Source organism: Triplophysa dalaica, chromosome 5, assembly GCF_015846415.1.
Source record: "Triplophysa dalaica isolate WHDGS20190420 chromosome 5, ASM1584641v1, whole genome shotgun sequence".
NCBI lineage: Eukaryota > Metazoa > Chordata > Actinopteri > Cypriniformes > Nemacheilidae > Triplophysa > Triplophysa dalaica.
In genome coordinates this window covers 2,448,318-2,468,390 of record NC_079546.1, presented here as the reverse complement: position 1 = coordinate 2,468,390, position 20,073 = coordinate 2,448,318, and the positions used below count along the sequence as shown (strand labels likewise).

Genomic DNA, 20,073 nt, shown 5'->3' with positions numbered 1-20,073 from the left:
TGTGTATCAAGGAGGTTATGGTCTTGTCCCCAAGTGTCACAACAGTCCCGCTTCAGTGAGTTCTAAGCGCACCTGAGGAAGCGCGTAATGAGGCGCAGCATCTGCTGACGCACGGGCATTACGCGCGGTCCGAGCATTCTCGCGAAGATGCGTTTTATCTTAGCGGCATCATCATCGCTGTGACATCAAGGGAGGCAGCCTCCCGGAAGATGGGAACATCCCTCCACGCGATCACGCAAACGGTTATGATCGGCACGCATTGGAAGAGCGCAATATTCTGGAATCGGGTCGTTGTGTAAACTTTCAACACAAACAGACTGCGAGGTGGCAGACAGGGGTGCCATAGCTCTCCGGTGACAACTGGACTGTTTTTACACCATCCTTCTAAATAAGGAAGCAGGGCTGTCAGACATATGACCACCGTCCCGATTTGGGCGCTGCCAGAGTACCCATCGCATCCCATGATCGCGTACAAGGCGTCCAATAAGGCTCAGCATGCGACCCCCATTTCACATGTGGAGTGACAGCAGCGTCCCATCATCAGAACAGTCGCGTTTGCAGTACGGGGCAGTTCTCTCGCCGCTTGCAACTTTCGCGCTCTCTCACTCTTTCTCTCTCTCTTTATTCCCCCTCCCCTAATATGATGTCATGTGGGAAGAAGGTGTCAGCTGAGGTGACATAGTGGCATTCTCCACGACCAGAGGCTTTGGAGCTGCAAAACATGGTCTTCACCACATTCACCGCCACCCCAAGTTGTGTCGTGATCTCTCCACGCTCTTCTGCCGCTCTCATCTCGGGCCACGGTCGCATGCCCGAAGTCCTGACCTGCCTCGCTAAAATAAGCCTGCAGCACCATGCCGAAGGAAGAAAAACTAGAAGAGTGGTATTTTTAGTGCCATTAATTTTGACCACGTGCCCCGAAGGTAAACCGGATGGCCATTGCGCAAAGGTCCCTCATCATTATGTCCTGCGAGGCCAATGCGCAACACTGGCCAAGGACTGCCGTTCTGCTCTTGGGATTGCTCCTAGTTGGGACTGCGTCCTCCAATCCGATTCCAAGTAGGACTAATAGTACAACTTTATTGGAGAAGCAATGGGAGACCCTCTTCTCCCGGTCCGTGCTGGGAATCTCTGGAGAGAAACCAGAGGGAAACTGGGAGAATGACTATTTGCAGGGCACCAGAAGAGTGCGGAGGTTGTACTGCAATGTAGGCATCGGGTTTCACCTTCAGGTCCTCCCAGACGGCAAGATAAACGGTGTACATAATGAGAATCAGTACAGTGAGTTCATGTCATGGAATCGTTAACCTAGTGGACAGCTCCGCTGCGATGAGCTTTATTTCTTTATAATGTAGTAACACTTGCGGTGTGCTTGCGGAGAGTCAGGTGTCTTTTGAAGCGAAGACAAATCTATTAAAAACATAGTATCCCTTAGTGCTAAATATCTGTCCCGGGCTTAAACATGACATGAATGCTGGGACAGATATAGACGCCAACTTATTTTTACACCGGCTCCTTACGCGGCCCAGAAAGCGTTAGAACATGCACGCCTGAAAGTGAGGGATGATCAACATTTGGCTGAACGTTAGCAAAATATTGTTGAAGGCAAAGGCTGTATGCGCATCCACATTTGGCACCTGCAGAGGTCCCACCCACCGCATGCCCTGGTGTTTGGAGCACAGTCATCCGGATCCGCTTTATTCTGTGTAACATGCTTCTTTTGTTTGATCAGGTCTTATAGAGATTTCCAGCGTGACCAGAGGGGTGGTTAGCCTGTACGGTTTGAAAAGCGAGCAGTTTGTCGCAATGAATAGCAGAGGAAGGTTGTACGGAACGGTAAGTGCGTGTGCGCAGCTCTTTGCTTTCATTGCCTCCTCGGAAGTCGATGCGATGACCGAGCGTTTGCATCCCCGAACTCAAGCGTTGGGTGTGTGACGTTTCTCAACATAGACGGTTCTTTAGTCATTTTAAAGAAATTGATGATCCATGCATTTAGCGCGTGTGTCTGTCGCACGACTAATAATAGGGTTACAATGGCACCGTTGCACAGGCATAAGAGAGCATGACCGTGCGCTGCATTGCTTTATTCATGCCTTACAAATAAAACGCGCTTTGGTTGGATGAACCGAGACATTTTGCCACAGCTGTAATGATATTGCAAATTATTATTAAATGCATTACACGGTACATTAGATCCAGGCACAGTGCCAAAGACGTACAACGGTTTATGACTCACACTAAACCTATTAACATAGCATTGTTCTTTTTAAATAATCCAGGTCAGCATATTCATAATTTTACTTGTCAGAAGTATTCGTCACACGTGCGTAAAATAAAGGCTGTCCCGATTGCGTCTTCAACGTAGAAAGTCGTCATAGCATCTGTACTGCAAAAAAGTTGATATGCTAACAGGCTTAACTTATTTTCCAGACTTAAAGATTGCTTTGTGTGTGCTACTGTGGGTGATTATTTTACTAAATTGCTTGTTGTTGTTAATTAAAACAAATTAATACTTGCAGTGTTTATAAGTGTCATTGTTTTTAGTAGAGGTAGAGACAATAATGAATCAATATTAATTATTAACTGAAATAACAAAAAAATGATGTGTGTGTGAATATATATTTACTTCAAATATATTTGTTATGCTTTCAATTTTGCATTGTTGTAAAGCATCTTGTGAACAGACAGAAATATGTCTGTCCAATGTATATGTAAAGTGGGTTTTATAGGTAAATTGTTAAATAGCAGTCTTGGCAGACGTTTCCATAGGTGTTATAAGCGCAGTGCAACACTTGTTCTTTTGGGGCGGTGGGTGGATAATAGCTTTATTCCAAAACTGCGGTGAGTTACAAGAGCATCTGCTGGAATAGGAATGATAAATGAAACAACAGCATTAAATGCTTAGGCCAGAAAAAGTTATTATTATAAGAATCAGACTTATAATGACCAGACCTGTTTAGCCAAGACATAAGAAAATGGCCATTTAATGGTTTAATAGTCTTCTATTTAAATGAAACTGAACAGACTGAACAATGTCCTTGTTAATGTGTCCAGTACTGTATGTTTGCTGTTTCAAAGGATTAACAGACCATGGAAAACTCTTGTTTTATGGTTAAAGTATTTAATTATTCTGAAGTTATGACATTATTGCAGTTATGCAACTTCTGTTGTAGCTCATGCATTTATTCTGTTTTTTCTTAATGACACAAATATGAAAAGCGCAAATTGGCTCAAAGGGAAAACTCAATGTGCATCTGTATCTGAACGTATTTCCAGTTTATCGTGATCTATACATCTCTTCTTTTCTTTTCAGGTCGCCTTTAGCGATGAGTGTAAATTCAAGGAGACCCTGCTGCCAAATAACTACAATGTATACGAGTCCTCCGTTTACAAAGGATTCTACATCGCTTTCAGCAAACATGGCCGAGTGAAGCGAGGAAACAGAGTCACCACTGCTATGACTGTCACTCACTTCCTCCCTCGAGTATGAGCAGACTCTTGCAATAATTCTTCCTTTGCACTGATCTCTTGAGAGATCTGATGACGGACTATACGTGGAACTGCAAGAATATCATCATAAGAGTACTCATTCTTTTGTATATGTATATTTGAATAGGTCTGCTTTTTTAGAGTCCCTGAGTATGCTATTCAGGGCTGCTTCAATCTTTTATTTCAATATTTTTTGATCACGGATGTGGAGGTTCCTCCACCTTCCAGTCTGTAGTCAGGTGCTTGCCAAGAATGGAACGGACTCTGGGTGGATGGTGCAAGACCCGTTTGGCTTTTTACCATGATATTACGTTTTTTATTACCTCAAAGAGATACGGTGGTGCTTGAATATTTGTGGAGGCTTTTAAATTGTTTTCATTTTCAAAGGCAAAACATAAATAGATTTACAAAAATCCTAAATTAGAAGTAGAACCCAACTGAACAATGACACAAAAATATTTTATTTATTTACTAAAAAGGGGAAAAGGATTGTGAACCTCTGGGATTTGCAGTTTTAAAGATAAAATCTGAACATGGAGAGTTACTGACGCTTCTTGCTATATTGGTTGGATAATTTCAACAAAATATAAATATAATACATTTTGATAAGTCTAATACATTTGTATCCTTTTTCTAATTGGGTTCTCTTAGTCTACGTTTCATAATGTTGTGAAGTCTGAGGTCATTTTTTTGCAGAAATACAGACAATTCTAAAAGGCTCATAAATCCTCAAGCTCCACTAGATGGTTCGAAAAGATGCATGAAGTTACACAGAGATTGTTTTTTATTTTTTATCAGCCGACACAAGCATCTTATTTTTTATCTCAAACAGATATTTTGTCTTGTTTTTCTCATGCTGTGGTGTTGTGCGAGCACTTATAGGAAAGCAGATCTCTCTTGCTGCATGTTGCGCTGAGGTGCCTTGGCATTCCCATACGCCGCATGTGTTTTGAACACGCATGCTCCGAACGCCCCGGGGTGTCAGAAATAGGGCTGATATGTTAGCCGCGGCCCCTCGGGGACTCTCCCACAAGGGCCCTGAAGAGGGGCAGGGGGAGGGGTGTGCATCTCTGCTTTATTTTACTTTTCTCAAATTAGAGAACGGCCCGTGTCACCTCGAGCTCGTCCGGGACTACGGAGTGACTCACGGATACCAATCCTGAGCCACATCCAAAGCCTGGAAGGTCTGTAGTATGATCTGTTGTTAAGCATCGTTTGTTGTCTCCAAAGGGAAATTGGGTGAAACTTTTAGTGGAGATCTCTCCCTCCTATATGAGCTTTGTTTTATTCGTGTTTTATTTATGTTTATTTGTGTTTTTTATGTTAAACATATTTTTTAATGGATACGTTTTTTGAAAAGAAAACAGAAAAGGCGGGGGGAAAAAGCTACAGGGCAATTGATGCAAGCGCACACTAAAAAGAAGATTTTGCCCACAGATACAATAGCTTATCTCTGGTTTGCCTGAAGAAAAGGAGCACTCGAAAAATAAGCTTAAAGCTTTGCTGCGAACGGAGAAGTAAAGCAATGAAAATAATGTATATATAGTTTCTGAGCACTGAAAGAGTTCAGTAATACGGAGCTGTTGCTAAACTTATGTCAGATTGCAGGCTGTCATCGATGATGGAACGGCGTCTGATTCAAGGAAATACTTGTAGTATTTATTTATTTATTTATTTTAGTGCTGTGTTTGAATAAATCCTGGCAGAGGAGGCTGTTGGTGTACCCAGGCTCGGTCCTGTTGCTGCAGAGACACTGCAGTGAAACCCGGCTCTGCCGGATCCGCTGGTGCTCTATGCAAATGTAATTACAGGGCAGATGCTGTGTGTTATCCAAACTGAGGGGCTGTCACTGTTTTTTATGATTTCAGACTTTAACCGCTAGTCCTGTCACCAAACGTTTACCCCCAGAGACTTTTTCTTTAAAGGGAACTGGAAAGGAATGATGCTATTTTAGAAAGACTTATGGGTCACCACGGCCTGCTTGTTTGTTCAATCCGTTTGAAGTATGTGGCTCCTGGGGGGTGGAATACCTGAGCCACGCTCGTGACATCTCCCTCACATTGATACTCCTGTAAAAGCCATCGCACATAGAAGCCTTGAGATTCCAGTTGCAGCGTCGTGATCTTTCCGGTATTTGTCCAAGGTCATAGCCATACGCAAAATTTCCATGATAGTTGAAATTATTGTTTCGTTTTGGTATCCACGCATGCTAGCTATACTGTGCAAAGATGAAACTTTTGTTTGGTTGGGTCCTTCCTCTAGCGCAGTGAATATATCAGGAGGGACCACTGCAGGACTGACGCAATACTTAATCGTCCCTGCCATGCTGCCTGATTGTGGTTGTCATTGCTTCACATTTGCAAATTTCTTTTCAATTGTCAGCAATTAACCCAATGCCAAACATGCCAAACATGTTAAAATACCAATGTGCCAAACATGTTAAAATCCATCCACAATCACTTAGAATAGTGGCAAACATCATTAAACCACTCATTTTACATAATGGAAGGATGTGGTAAGGTAGTCTTAAAGTGCAATAATGCATGGCCTATCTGTAACTTAAATGTCTGATTATGTTATAAAATCCCGAGCACTTATGATGGAGAAAAACAGAGGTGAGGAGAGAGCCAAATAAGCCGTTTCATTACCTCGTGTCCAGTTTGCGATAGCAATCAAAGTCTGTGAGGAATGAGTGATGTGCGTGAACATTTGGGAATCTGAGCCACCTCAACTACTGATACACGTCGCTTGGATTTATTGCAACAGCTGTAAAAATGTTTATTGGGCATAGAATATAGACACCAGTTTCCTGGTACACGCTGGACCCAGAAGCTCATGAGAAAAACGTATGTGCTCATTAAATGGCCAGCTTTAGTTGTCATGGTCGGAATCAGTGAGGCCATTGCAGCCATTGTTTTTCTACGGCTTTGTGTTTAAGGGGTGTGTCTGATTCCATTGCAGTTCGAGGGAAGACCTCCGTGCCTGTGGGGTGGTCATTAATCATTTAGTGTGACGTCTGGATTTTTCTGGTCTATTTATTTATAGTTCCTTTTCCACCAAAGATTAAGGGTGAACAAATGAAATGAATGTGATAAAAAAGCAAAATAAGTACATTCTATTAATTTAGATATACTCATAAGCTGAATACAATTATCTTTCTCATAATTAGCAGCACAGCAGTCCAGGGTTTTTGTGTCTAATGTATGCGTTTTCTCTTTGTTTAAATGTTGTGTAGATGTAGATGAGTAGTTCTGTCCATTTCTTTTACGAACACTTCACTCACTCTCTGCCTTATTTATGAGTTCTTGCAAAAATTGTGACAGTAGGAAACAGGCAACGATTTTGTCTGAAGTCATATGTTATAGTTATGTATACAAACACCTATTTTGGACGATTTTTTTCTTTTCTTTTTCTACGTATGTGCTGTGCACAGCAGTTTATTACTATTCCTGATGTTAATAAAAGTTTATTTTTTTGTTTTTGTTATTTTATTCTTATATTTTACATGTGTGTATCGCTTTAACATTTTGCTCAAAGTAGTGAAAACAAGGACTGGTTGGAGTCACAGTGTGCCCAGAACTGATTACTTTGAAATAATTCAGGATGTCACTTATTATTTATAAAAATTAAATCAGTTCAATAAAGTACTTGCAACTAATTCATAAACTTTTTCACTGTCATGTTTTTTTTCTAAAGTAAACAATTCTTTTTAAAATATGGAATGTTGTTTTGGCAGACTAGTGTTTGTTTAGTAGGGGAGAATTTCACCTCACCTATTTAAAAAATGTGTCCTTTTAATATTAGAGGAATTGCTTTTCAAATACAATTCTTTAATGTCTATCTCTACCTTTTACAAATAGAAATGTGTAGCTCTGATGAAGCTCTATAGGTAACCTTTCCACATACCGTGTGTACAAAATTGTAAATTATAATGGGTTCTAATGCGTTTTATTGTCTTTTGTCAAGTCCGTTGTGGACACTGTGTTCCAGTTCTCTCAACAAAAAAACATTTTTAAGACAGCACCTCTAATGTATTTGAGTTCATTTCAAATAATACATCTATGTTTACGGTGTCTTACAGGTTCTACTGGTTAGGTAGGATTATTTTTTCACTTATTGTCAGTTGATTGGTCTGTGTAGTTTCATTAAACAGTATACATTTAAATTACCCAAAACATTTAAATGTTGTGCTTTGCACAAACATGCGCTTGTGTACAGGCGCTTTATTTAATTTGATAAAACAAGCTCTAAGCGCCCTCTGCTGGACAAGATGAAGAAGTTAAAATTGACTATACCAAATCTCATTCTGTTCATTCCACACTTATTCCATATCTCTTTAATTGAACGCGACAATGTTTTTTATTGAAAATATAGAGAATTCGATTTATAGGTCAGGAATTCCTAAGTAACTACATATTTAGAGAGTAAAAAAAAGATTTCTTATAGCCTGTGCATATAATGAGCTGAGAGAGGGTTTTCTGTTAACTTTCGTTTCGTCATCTCTTAGGAAATAACAAATGTCTAGAAACAGAAATTCACACCTTGTGCAAAACTGACAAAGATATAAATAAATTGTGGCTTTACCGGTCAATTTTTATCATAATAAACAGAAGGTGGAAGATGTGGCCGCCCCCTCACATCCTCTGGCGCTGGGGCCGAGTGTTGCGTAAAAGATGGAACCGAGGAGTGGCACAGGGTTAGTTTAAAAAGCCGTGCTCACAAACATTTACGCATCACAACTTCATCAGTTTCCCAACAGTTACGCATCGTAACTTTGCCTACTGTGGAGATGTGTTGCGCACTTTCTAACCTTCCCATGCTTCAATCCTCCATCCTTGCTCTGTGGCTCACAGCTCTCCAGGGATTCAGACCTGCTGACACTGCTCCCAATCCTTCTCCTCTCCTCGGGTCCAACTGGGGGAACCCGCGGAGATTCATCCATCTTCAGACCACTTCTGACTTGAACAATTTCTACTTGGAGATCAGCTCAAACGGACACGTGCGCAAAACTACACACCGGGGCTCCTACAGTGAGTACAAGTTTTTGTAGGCTGTGACACAATAAAAAGAAATAATAGATAAAACACTAATGTGTTGAATTCTAATTCCATTTAATATCACCAGTTTATTACATCAAATAATGCATTGTTATTTCTTTATTCGACAGGTGTCATTTTACTAAAAGCAGAGACCAGAGACCGTATGGCAATATTTGGGGTGAAAAGTAACCGTTTTTTGTGTATGGACGCAGGAGGCACTATTTTCACATCTGTAAGTATCGGTTTTAACAAGCGTCATGTTTTTCTTGAGCCTCACCTCGGGTTGAAACTTGTTATTGTTTAAATCATTTAGTTGTCAATAATGCAGCAGAGTACGCATAGTAAAATGGACACTGTAATGTCGTAAGTCTTTAGGTCTTACCGTAAATAAATTGATGTTTCTTCTTCACAGGCAGTTTGCAACAAGGACGACTGTCTTTTTCACCACAAACTGTTGGAAAACAACCGCGACGTTTACTATTCCACCAAGAACAGTATACTTCTTAACTTGGATGGAGCGAAGCAGGTGTACATAGCGGGGCAAAATCTCCCTCAATCATCTCTCTTTTTATCAGAGAAGAACACCATTTCACTGGAGCGTCTGCAGCACAGGGAGAGGAGAAACCGACAGGTGAATCCATCTGACCCGCTGAATGCGCTCCGGCGCGGCGAGGGTTCAGACTCCAGAGCGGTCCAGGAGGACGATGGAGACTTTGACGTTGAGGCATCGGAAGGTCACAACATCTCTAGAGAAACACTTGTTTCCCCTGCAGATGATGACCCTTGGGACCTTGTTCAGGACATGAGTCCCAGCAGCCCCCGAATCTCAGGAATTGTTGGATGAAAGTGCTTCATGGCGTGACTGCGCACCCGACGCTGATTTGCGCAAGTCGAAGAGCAAAATGATATAGTGTGACATAAGTATTTTTTTACGTCAGTTTAGAGAAAGCTAGTTCCAAGAACCGAAGAACTTCAAACAGTCATCCGTCATCTGTCTATCATGGAAATACGCATCAAAAGTGCTGTTTTTACGCAGTTAATTTTAACCCATACAGTTTAGAGTGACTATCTTCAAATACGGACTACATTAAAAAACGATTCTAATTGATTCTCTAAATTAGAGGTGTCCAACTCTTTCCCTAGAGGTCCGCTGCGCCAACCGGTAATTCAACACACATGAAACATGTAATCAGCGTCTTCAGGGACACATTAAATTGCTGCCAGGTGTATTGGAACAGATTGACACACACTCTTAGAATTAATAGATATATGTAATAGTTTTTAATATTATTTATTTTTCACCTGCCATCCTGAATTTGTGTCTGGTGCTGGACACCACCTGTGGACAAAAACTGTCAACCAGAAAGTATTTATTTATTTAATGACATAAATGTCTATTTATGGTATTTGCTTTAAGTGTTATGTGCAGGAAAACGGTTATATTAGGCTACTCGACTATGGTTTAAATAAATAAAAGTTTGTTTATTAATTAAAGAAAATGTGTGTTCTTTAATTTGTTTAAATAAATTATTTTTGGTATGTCCACTTTTGTATGATTTGTTAGTGTTTGGCCTGGTGTGCATGCACTGGAAACTGAAGGTTTGGTTTGACATTGACTCTCTAATCTCAAGTTTTCTGTCATTAGAGGTGAATAATGAACCCTTTAGGTTCTCGTTAAACTTTTCCACATTCTGGTTATTTTTGGAGTAGTTACACTGTAACCTGCTAATATAAAAGCTCTAAAGTAAACAGAAACCGTAGCCTATACATTTTGTAGTTTATTTATAAACAGGATGTTAAAAACATAAAAATCGGCTTTTTATTGTCCAAATTTTAAACTTTCAATATTCCTTTATAGAAATTTGTTGCATTGTAAAAATATGATAGAGCAGAACTGAGAACTAGCCTAAAGAATCAAATGTATCTTAATTTTAACACAACAACATTTATTGTATAGTAAAATATAAGTAGAAATATTGAAAACAGTTAACGTTATTAACGTTTTACATAAATATGAGACACTAAAAATACTAAAAAGTGAAATAAACTGATTTTCGTAGAGGAGAAAAACATAGTATTTTATTAAAATCTTCAAAATAAACTTTCATTAAGTTGCGTAAATCTGCTGCTATTGTTATTCGTTTATATATGACAAATGTAAAAAATTGTAATTTGAAAGTAAAAGAAAACGTTGTGTGACGTACCAATAGCGGTTCCCATGGCGCCCAGTAGTACATTATAATCCCATCCGCAGATTCGACATCTTTTACTGAAGGTTATAAAAATAATTATAGGTGACATAGTTTTTTCTTGAAGCTTCACCTTTCATAAATATATATATAAGTATAACATTTTTGTCATTTTATTTAGACAATCCACTTTCTTTTAAGATAAAGACACAATGACAGTTGCTCTTTTGACGAACCGTAAACCTCTGTAATTCAGATTTCCTTCGTTTTGTTTTCAGGCGGGTTGAATGAATTTGTAGCTGCTCGCGGCAAAACATGCCACTTTAATGTCTAAGTTTATAATGTACAATTACATTTTAGACAATCCGTGCATGTTTGTGTAATCATAGCACGTTAAGTGTTTTTCTTTTGACTTATATGCGGAATGGATCGACCGTCCAGGTCCGTAAGTATTATAAGGTTATACAATGTACATATGTTTACAATGTAACCTATATGCATATATAATACAACGTAACGTACAGATTTAGGTGGTGTTTTAGTGGTGTGTGCTTCTGCAGGATGTTGTTAAGTTACCTGGATGTGATATTTTCAGGAAGCAAAACACTGTCCTCCATATGACAGTTTTTAATATGTAATTGACTCGTTATGTTTTTTAACTTGTATCAGAAATGTTAAATCGGCAAACTACAAAGACTTCCAAGACGATGACGGTGAGATCTGATATACTTTGTGTATGGCTTATTAACGTTACTTTAAAATGCAAATTTATAGTTTGACATTAGTGATGTTTTTCTGAAAACTATGACTGTAGATATGAGAAATTCCTTTATTGTACAATTTAGAGTTTACACATTATACGATGACAGTATTTCTAATAATCAGATATTTTCCCGATTTATGTGGCAGATGAGGATTTTGCTGCTGTAAAACCTCCTTGCAAAAGATCTCGAACGACTGCCAAAGACTCTGATTCTGAAAGAAACCCAAAGACTTCAAATATAGTTGTTGATCTTACCAGTTCAGGACAACAAAAGACTCAGAGGTCAAAAAAACTACTTTCTATGAGTATACATTTTTGTTACTACTAATAAGTGATTTTTTAAGGATTATTAACTACACCAAACAGAAATAAATTGCTCACACAGTTAATATGTTTTCCCCTGTTGTTTCCATAATGCATAAGAACAGTATAAAAAACTGATGTATCATTTTACAGGGTGTCTCTTGAAGATAAACTCTATGAAAGAGATATAGAGGCGGCATTAACGCTTTCATTGCTGGACTCTCCAGTAACAGGAGGAGAAGTTGCCACCAAAGCAGGTCTGTTCGAATCCTCATATGCACTATTATAGAGTTCTTGGGCATCAGAAACTCTGTGGAAAAACTGTCGTTTGTTATTAAGTTTTTCTCTGTACTTTGTAGAGACGCACAACAGGTCTGAAGCTCCACCTCCTGTTCTTACACACTGCAATGACGCTAACAGCCGTTTAGGTGACGATTAGTTATTTTTTTGCTTTATTTACTAAATATTTCAAGATGTTAATGTTTGTGTCTTTTAACATATTTGTGATGATTCTGAACAAATCTTGTCATTCCAGTTGCTATATTTGTTATTGTCAGATTCAGTTTGTTCTTTTGAACCTTAACAACTTTGCAGATGAGCATCAACTTCGACCAGATTCTCCTCCTATGCTGTCCAACTGCAGCGTCGATGGCAATAGTTTAGGTAATGCTAGATTTACTTTTAATCTTGGGGAACAGTATAACCTCAAAACTGAACATTGAAAATTTAAATTAAGTCTTTATTTTAAGGGCTGAATCTGATTATCAATATGAAGACCTCCCCTCCCAGTGTTTCTAAAACGAGGAAGTTGTCAGAGCGGGAGAGAAAACCGCTAAATGAGAAGAACAGTGAAGAAGATGAAGACTATCAGCCGCAAAACACACCAAGTAACCTGAGTACCAAGTATCTGGACTGGACCATTGTATATTACTGTATGTTAATGTACGTTGTTCATGTTTTAGATTCCGAAAGTGACGCTAACTTTACTGAAGAAGATGAAAGCGAGGATGAGACTTTTACAGTAAAAAAGAAGAATGTGAAGACCTCGGGACAAAAAACAGAAAAAAAGACCCCACAGGCTTCAAAGCAGAAGAAGGAGAAGAAAGAGAAAATGCCAGCAAACGCCTCAAAAGTTAAAAACTCAGGTACCTTTAGTTTCCAAAGACAATTCTGGACATCTGAGTCTTTCACTCTGTCAAAAGAGTATAGCTGCTGTTGTCTTCTAACACTTGACCCTTTCTGACAGCCTACACTTCAACAATCAGTCGGAGTCCAGCTTCTTCTATCTCTGGAGTAAAGACACCCACAACTCCACCTCTGTCTAAACCAGCACTCAGCTCCAGTCCTGCAGGGGGCAGATTGCCAAAGTGGAATCCTCCTGGTGAGACTGAAGCTCTGTTACCAGTGTCCTTTGTTTTTGTACAGTAGGTAATTCATTTTTTAATACATCTCCAGGTCTGGTTGGCAGGAGTCCCGGTGCATCCCAGAACGCATCTGTCATGTCTCCAGGGCAAGGCTTGCGTTTGGGACTGTCTCGTTTGGCCCGAGTCAAACCTTTGCACTCAAATCCCCCTGCTCATTGAACATAATCATTTAAAAGAAACTATATTTTTGAAAACCGCACAGAAGTGTGAGGATATCTCATGAAAACTTAGTGGGAAAAATTCGTAGAATTTTTCTAATACTACAAGAATTTTAACAAGAATTTCATTCCTTTTTCTATTTGCTTTAAATTTTAATATTTACAATTATTTTTGCCTGGTGTTCTTTCAGCTTTGTAAAAATGCACTTTTTTGACAACCATTAAAAATCACGCAACATTTTTAGTATCACAGTTTTATTCTGTAGTAAATATCTTTAAGTGTCTTTTTAATGTCTTTATAATGTATGTTCAGTAATAAATGAGTAACTTTGAGTATGGCTTTTTTTGTTGTAACTTCACTTTGGCTGTTCATTTAAATATGAGTTGTGTTTATACACATTGTGTACACTTATTGCTGGATGTGTGTTATTGTCATGAGCAAAAATGAAAGTAATTTCCATTAAGTATTTGCATCAATTACTTAATTTTGTTTAGATTAAAAATGAAACAATTAGCTGGGAGTAAGAGCCATAGGTCATGCTTGTGTGATGTGTCCCTCTAGTGGCCAGATGTATATATATATATATATATATATATTTATATATATATATATATGTATATATTTACAAACATTAAATGCTGTGTTGTTTCAACCTGAGGTTAAGTAAATAATGGACAAACCCAATCATTACTTGTGATTATCTGAGAAAATGTCCATATTCGGTCCAATGATGGGTTAAAACAACCCAACATTTTTAAAGAGTGTAAATACAGGCCACATGCTACTCCATCATTATTAATGTAATTCAGATCCCTGTCAAGGTTACGCCTATGCATATTGTGTGTAATATGAATTTACCTAAGGAGGGATTTTACAGCCTGTAAGTAGTTATATTTACAGTAATCTTCATTAACGGAGGTGTCAATAACTTTAGATGAAAACAAGCGAGTATTTGTTTTAGCAAGCTTTTAAGTCCTAGACATTTTTGTTAAATAATTCTGAAGCATTATGTCCTAAAAAAATTTAATTGAATAATACAACATAAAAAAAATCTGAAAATGTGCTAAGAGTAGTTCAAATGGAGCAGTTGAATGTTTTGTTAAGGTTGGATAATTGACAGCCCCCACCCAGTGCTTAACATAAGCCCTACCAGGATTCAATGTCCTGGTCTCCTCCCTCGGTCTTCAGTTTAACATGAGTAATTTGTTATTATAACAACGGAAATAAAACTGTGTAGGCCTTTTATTTATTTATTAAAATACAGGGTTAGTCGGCATGGATTTGCATATTTTAATTTGCATATTAGTGAAGTTATTGACAAAAACTACAGTAGTGCATGACCGATCATTGCCGAAAAAATCTTTATAAGGTCAATCCTGGAAGACGAGAGTTTAGTTCATGATGAGAATAAGCTGTTTGAGGAATTTGTTTCCAGCTTTTGCTGTCGCTGCAGTGTTTCTCTATGTGAGCTCTGTCAAACGAAAACTCCAAAGCCAAGAGAAGCAGCTTTATCAAGCCCAGCAGAACCTCTCCTTACACAATGATCTTCTCCTCAACAAACTGGAGAAACTGGAGGCTCAGGTGCACAACATAGGTGAGTAACTAATGTATGTTTGGTGAATACATTTGGAATTCGTTTAAAGTGTTGTATACTTTCCAAACAGTCAAATTCTGCTCAACAGTATATTGATATTATTTTTTAAGTAAAAATATGATAAGATGGACTTAGAAGACTATTAAGTAGTGGTGAATAAGAGGGAATATTGTACATTGTTTGCTTTTAATGCCCCTTCGGGTTAGATTAAGCCATCAAAATATGAAGAATATGGCCAACATTTATTACATTGACGTTGTTAATATTTTATTGCAATACTCCTAGACATTTTTTTTTTGTGCATTTTTGGCAAACCTACATGGATTCTTCTGCAAGCACAACTACACAACACACATAGAACATTTTTAATTCATCTTAATTTGTTTTTTATAATAATATGTTTAAAAAATGTATTTTCCACTTTTGGCCAATGCTGTAGGCTATTCAAAAATACCTACACAAACTAATCTGTTGACTTAAGGGTTTCGATTTTGTTTGTATATAGTCTAGGTAAACAGTTATGATGAGAAACATGTTGGTAACTGTAATTAGGTAAATCTATCACCATTTTAATCATTTAAAATAATCACAATTATAGAAGAGAGAAACCGTAATGTGAAAACAAAGAAGCAACCGGTGAAGAAGCTGTTTCCAAACTCGCGTCTGTTCCAGCGATGGACTGTGGAACTTTCAGAAGTAGATCAGAGGAAGGCTGAAGATCTTTTTCAGAAATATGGCTATAATGTCTTTCTTAGTGATCAGATCCCTCTGGACAGAGAGCTGCCGGAGACTCGAGACCACAGGTGTGTTAAATCATAAGGTGTGTATCATAAAGCTGAATGTCTGTCTTGTGGAAATTATACAAATGTGTTTTCCATTGCTTTGTAGATGCATTGAACGTGAATACCCCCAAAACCTGCCCAGCATCGGTGTGATTCTGATTTATCTGGATGAGGCTCTGTCTGTCATTCAAAGAGCCGTTTGTAGCATTATCAACAGAACTCCAGCCCACCTACTGAAAGAGATCATACTGGTGGATGACCACAGCCAAAATGGTTTGTTTCACTTGTAATAAAAAGCCACACCTGTTTTAAATATGCTCTTGATTGCTGCATGATGGTGATGGGAATTGCTCTTCCAAGTTGATAGATTTGCGTACGGTGCTTGTTTGTTGTATTTGTGAAATCTTCTTTCTGTGGGTAGCCAGTAATAAAAGGATTCAAGCGGTCTTAGAATATTTTGATTTATTCATGTCCTCTACAGAAGATCTGAAGACACAGTTGAATGATTTTGTGAGATCTATTAACCAGAAGCATTCAAACTTGGTGAAACGGGTCACACATTCAGAGCAGAGGGGTCTCACGCAGGCGAGAATCTCAGGATGGAAGGCTTCCACTGCGGATGTTGTTGCCATTTTGGATGCCCACATTGAAGTCCATGTCAAATGGTGTGGACCTTGCTTTATGCTTCAACCTTTCAAATTCTATTGTTGTATATTATAGAAACACCCTGTGGGTTCATAGAGGTACAGCATATAAAGAGTATGCGGTGTATGAAATGTGTTTGGTTTCTACACAGGGCAGAGCCTTTGCTCGCTCGTATCCAGGGCGACCGCACAGTGGTCCTGAGCCCTGTGTTTGACAAAGTGAATTTCGATGATTTGCAAATAACAAATTATGCTGCTAACGCTCATGGCTTCGACTGGGCTCTCTGGTGCATATATGAAACGTTCCCACAGAAGTGGTATAGTCAGAATGACCCTTCACAACCAGGAAAGTGAGTGTGCACATTTGTTGTAATATTTACATCTACTGTACTGTATAGAGAGAGTAACTATATTAAAAACTGTGTTATTATGTCCAGGAGTCCGTCTGTAATGGGTATTCTGGTGGCTGATCGTCTGTTCTTCGGTGAGATTGGAACTCTGGATGCAGGAATGCGGGTGTATGGAGGAGAGAATGTTGAATTAGGAATTCGGGTAAACTGCGATTTACTGTAAAACACTTATACAAATATGATGGAGTTTTAAATGAGAGATTGTGTGAGTAGTGATAATTGATAGCATGCTAAAGATGCTGTCTGTAGATTTCCACTTGTACTTAATGTAAATATATGCCTGACCTATTTGAACAGCACAGATTTATTATCATTGTCATTGTTTTGACTTGTTTATGTTTTGGCACAGGTGTGGCTTTGTGGAGGAAGTATAGAGATTGTGCCGTGCTCTAAAATTGCCCACATTGAAAGGGCACACAAACCCTATATGCGTGACCTTAGCAATACAATGAAAAGAAATGCCCTCAGAGTGGCAGAAGTGTGGATGGATGAATACAAGACAAATGTAAACATCGCCTGGAATCTTCCCATAGAGGTATGAATCATACCATAAAGCGAGAAATTATAAGGATGACGTTTTTATTTAGATTACCTTGTTTTTATTTATTGGATCATGCTTGTACTGTATAATACTTAAAAATTGTATTTTACCCTATCTTGTGTTTGTTACACCCTGTTGCATTTTATAGCACTTGTCTTCAGTTGTCTTTATCGATCTTTGATTATGTTTGGCCTTGTTTTGTTTGTATACCTGCTTATGTTTTCTGGATTTTATGTTACTCTTGGACTTCTTGTTACCCTGTGGATTATAATTAAATCACTTGATTCTGCATTTGGATCCGCTCCTTCCCTGCCTGCCACAACATACTGTGTTGTTCTTGAGACCCCTAGAATGAATCACAACTTGTTAATACAGATGCAAATGACCCATAGCCTATCTCTGTTTCTAACAGGACCATGGGATAGACATTGGAGATGTATCCGAGCGAAAGAAATTGAGAGAGAGGTTGAAGTGCAAACCATTTAAATGGTATCTGGAAAATGTCTATCCTCAGTTAAAGCTCATAGATGACATACTTGGTTATGGAGTGGTGAGTGGAATGAGATCAAATGTACAGATTTTTTAAATAATATAATTTATTATAACTGATTTATAATCTTTCACGGACAGCTGCAAAATGATCTGCAAACAAGTTTATGTTTGGATCAGGGGCCGCTTGATGGAAACACTCCTATTTTATATCCATGTCATTACTCATATTCACAAGTAATACAGTTTTTATATTTCACGTTTCTCAACTTGGTTGTATTATTGAAAAATATCTAATTAACTTTAGTTTCTCCATACACAGATGTTTAAATATACAGGTAGTGGTGAGATATTTATTGGTCCCCTTGAGTCTCATGCACACAAACACACACGTTGTCTCATAGATCCAGACTCAGGGAGAGTCCCGGCATTGAAGTTGTGCTCAGGCGGTAAAGAGCTTAAAGAACACCCATATTGGGAGTTTAAACAGGTAAACAAATCATGACACCTTAAAAAGTCAAAATATGTCCATCCCATGGTGCATCCAACAAAAGCAAAGAATGCAGTCTTTTTCAAGTACATCTATGTTTTTTTCTGTCTTTTTCAGGGACAGGCCATACAGAACAAAGACACCAAAAGCTGTCTAGAGATTAGAGCCAATCAGAATGGAGAGTATGAACTCTTTATTGGTGAATGCAGTGGTCAGCACTGGAGGATACAGTATATTGTTCAGGACTTTTAAAATGATGTAAACGACACTGACATGAAGCCGGAGTTCTTTGTGTAAACACTAAAGTGGGTAAAAAGAAATATTGTCTGTCAGTGGTTCTTAATTTTTTTGGGCACGGGACCCACATCACATTTTAAACCATCCTTCTGGGCCCTAACCCATGTAACTGATATTTTGTTTTCGGTGCTCACAACATCCATTTTCACTAAATTTAGAAAATTATCCTAAGATAAACTCCTATAAAAATGTTATCCTTTTTGACGAAAGGCACTAAAATGCAACTTTCATCTGGTTATTGTTTTGTTGTTGTGTTAAATTAATCACAATAACATTGACAAAATATTCTCTTTCAGTATTTAAAACAGTATTCATGCACTTTACGGTATTTGGCCAAAGACTTGCATGAAACCATCACCATTATAATGCTTTTACTTTGTTCAAATATTTCTGGACATTTTTTGGAATAGTTTTGCACTTTCTCATCAAACAAAATGTTATTTTGTATTCACCTTAAGTGGTAAGCACCACCCATGTCCTGACAACAGACTGGTGTATGAAGGCATTCTTAACATTTTTATTAGCTCTATTGATCGTTTGAATATAAATAGACCTTAATTTTTTTATAAATGGGTGTTGACAAATATCTTATTTTAATTGAGTTAAACAACAGCAGGTGTGGCTTTTTAATGTCATGTGGTAGGGACCTCAGCCAGAATAAATCCAGTATTTCTGGTGCAGCGTTGGGAACGTCATTAAGATGCTTCTTCTCTCCAACAAGTTTTTGAATTCAGTTTATATATTCTCAATTTCACAATTTTGCTTGTGTTAAAGATAATAGTAAGTAGTAACAAAAGTCGACACACCAGCTCCAAAAATATAAAAAATACTTTATTATTTAAAAAACTTTCGCATTGCGCTTGACGTTTCGAGCACACAAGCTATTTATCAGACAATTCAACAATACTAATGAACCCGAATTTATACCTCCAGGTGTACAAAGATGACATGACATCCAAAAAATATGTTTAAAAATAAAATACAATTATAATTGTAAAATAATAATAATGCATCAATATATAAAAACACGCAATCCAATTAAACATAAATTCTAAATTATGCACCCGCAAACATACAGAAAAAAATAGGCTATATATTATTATAAAATAATAATAATAATATATAACCACACCTTTGAAAAAGTATTCAAAAACTTAATAAAAACGAAAAAAACGTTAGAGAAATATTAAAGAAATGGACGAATGTCAAAATCTCCATTTAATCCTTTCGGGGATAACGTGTCCAAGTCCAGTAAACCTCACTTAGTAAAAGCAGCTTGTTAGGCTTATTGCCTCCGCGTCGTGAACACTAAACTAACTCAATACCGATACATTTTAAAGTCGAAACTAAATGTCCCAAAATGCCGCGTTACCGAACTCTTTTGATCCTGGTGTGTAATTGTATAACGATGTTCACCAATCAGAGTTTAATCTCATTTAACAGTAGGGGGGACAATACAC

The 20,073-nt window shown here is 38.0% G+C and overlaps 3 protein-coding genes and 1 pseudogene across 3 annotated transcripts; all 4 read left to right on the top strand.

Annotated features, from left to right (window-relative positions):
• The first annotated feature begins 720 nt into the window (after positions 1-720).
• On the top strand, positions 721-7,057 carry fgf6b (fibroblast growth factor 6b). The gene is made up of 3 exons (XM_056747517.1): positions 721-1,281; positions 1,733-1,836; positions 3,314-7,057. The coding sequence occupies exons 1-3, from the start codon at positions 933-935 to the stop codon at positions 3,488-3,490; spliced, it is 630 nt and encodes a 209-aa protein (XP_056603495.1). The 5' UTR covers positions 721-932; the 3' UTR covers positions 3,491-7,057.
• Positions 7,058-8,245: 1,188 nt separating this feature from the next.
• On the top strand, positions 8,246-9,854 carry fgf23 (fibroblast growth factor 23). Its single transcript, XM_056748937.1, has 3 exons — positions 8,246-8,519; positions 8,657-8,760; positions 8,941-9,854. The coding sequence occupies exons 1-3, from the start codon at positions 8,279-8,281 to the stop codon at positions 9,370-9,372; spliced, it is 777 nt and encodes a 258-aa protein (XP_056604915.1). The 5' UTR covers positions 8,246-8,278; the 3' UTR covers positions 9,373-9,854.
• Positions 9,855-10,993: 1,139 nt separating this feature from the next.
• Positions 10,994-13,698, top strand: rad51ap1 (RAD51 associated protein 1). Its single transcript, XM_056748835.1, has 10 exons — positions 10,994-11,158; positions 11,387-11,430; positions 11,627-11,762; positions 11,937-12,040; positions 12,143-12,211; positions 12,378-12,446; positions 12,533-12,670; positions 12,746-12,928; positions 13,030-13,164; positions 13,239-13,698. The coding sequence occupies exons 1-10, from the start codon at positions 11,142-11,144 to the stop codon at positions 13,364-13,366; spliced, it is 1,023 nt and encodes a 340-aa protein (XP_056604813.1). The 5' UTR covers positions 10,994-11,141; the 3' UTR covers positions 13,367-13,698.
• Positions 13,699-14,767: 1,069 nt separating this feature from the next.
• On the top strand, positions 14,768-18,568 carry LOC130421072 (probable polypeptide N-acetylgalactosaminyltransferase 8; annotated as a pseudogene).
• Positions 18,569-20,073: the final 1,505 nt, after the last annotated feature.

Bases quoted from the DNA above. Each gene is read 5' to 3' on its own strand.
- fgf6b (XM_056747517.1), top strand. From the start codon at position 933: ATGGCCATTGCGCAAAGGTCCCTCATCATTATGTCCTGCGAGGCCAAT. The intron at 1,282-1,732 runs GTGAGTTCATGT...TTGTTTGATCAG, and splicing joins ACATAATGAGAATCAGTACA to GTCTTATAGAGATTTCCAGC. The intron at 1,837-3,313 runs GTAAGTGCGTGT...TTTTCTTTTCAG, and splicing joins GAGGAAGGTTGTACGGAACG to GTCGCCTTTAGCGATGAGTG.
- fgf23 (XM_056748937.1), top strand. From the start codon at position 8,279: ATGTGTTGCGCACTTTCTAACCTTCCCATGCTTCAATCCTCCATCCTT. The intron at 8,520-8,656 runs GTGAGTACAAGT...TTTATTCGACAG, and splicing joins TACACACCGGGGCTCCTACA to GTGTCATTTTACTAAAAGCA. The intron at 8,761-8,940 runs GTAAGTATCGGT...TCTTCTTCACAG, and splicing joins GAGGCACTATTTTCACATCT to GCAGTTTGCAACAAGGACGA.
- rad51ap1 (XM_056748835.1), top strand. The intron at 11,763-11,936 runs GTCAAAAAAACT...ATCATTTTACAG, and splicing joins GGACAACAAAAGACTCAGAG to GGTGTCTCTTGAAGATAAAC. The intron at 12,929-13,029 runs GTACCTTTAGTT...CCTTTCTGACAG, and splicing joins CTCAAAAGTTAAAAACTCAG to CCTACACTTCAACAATCAGT.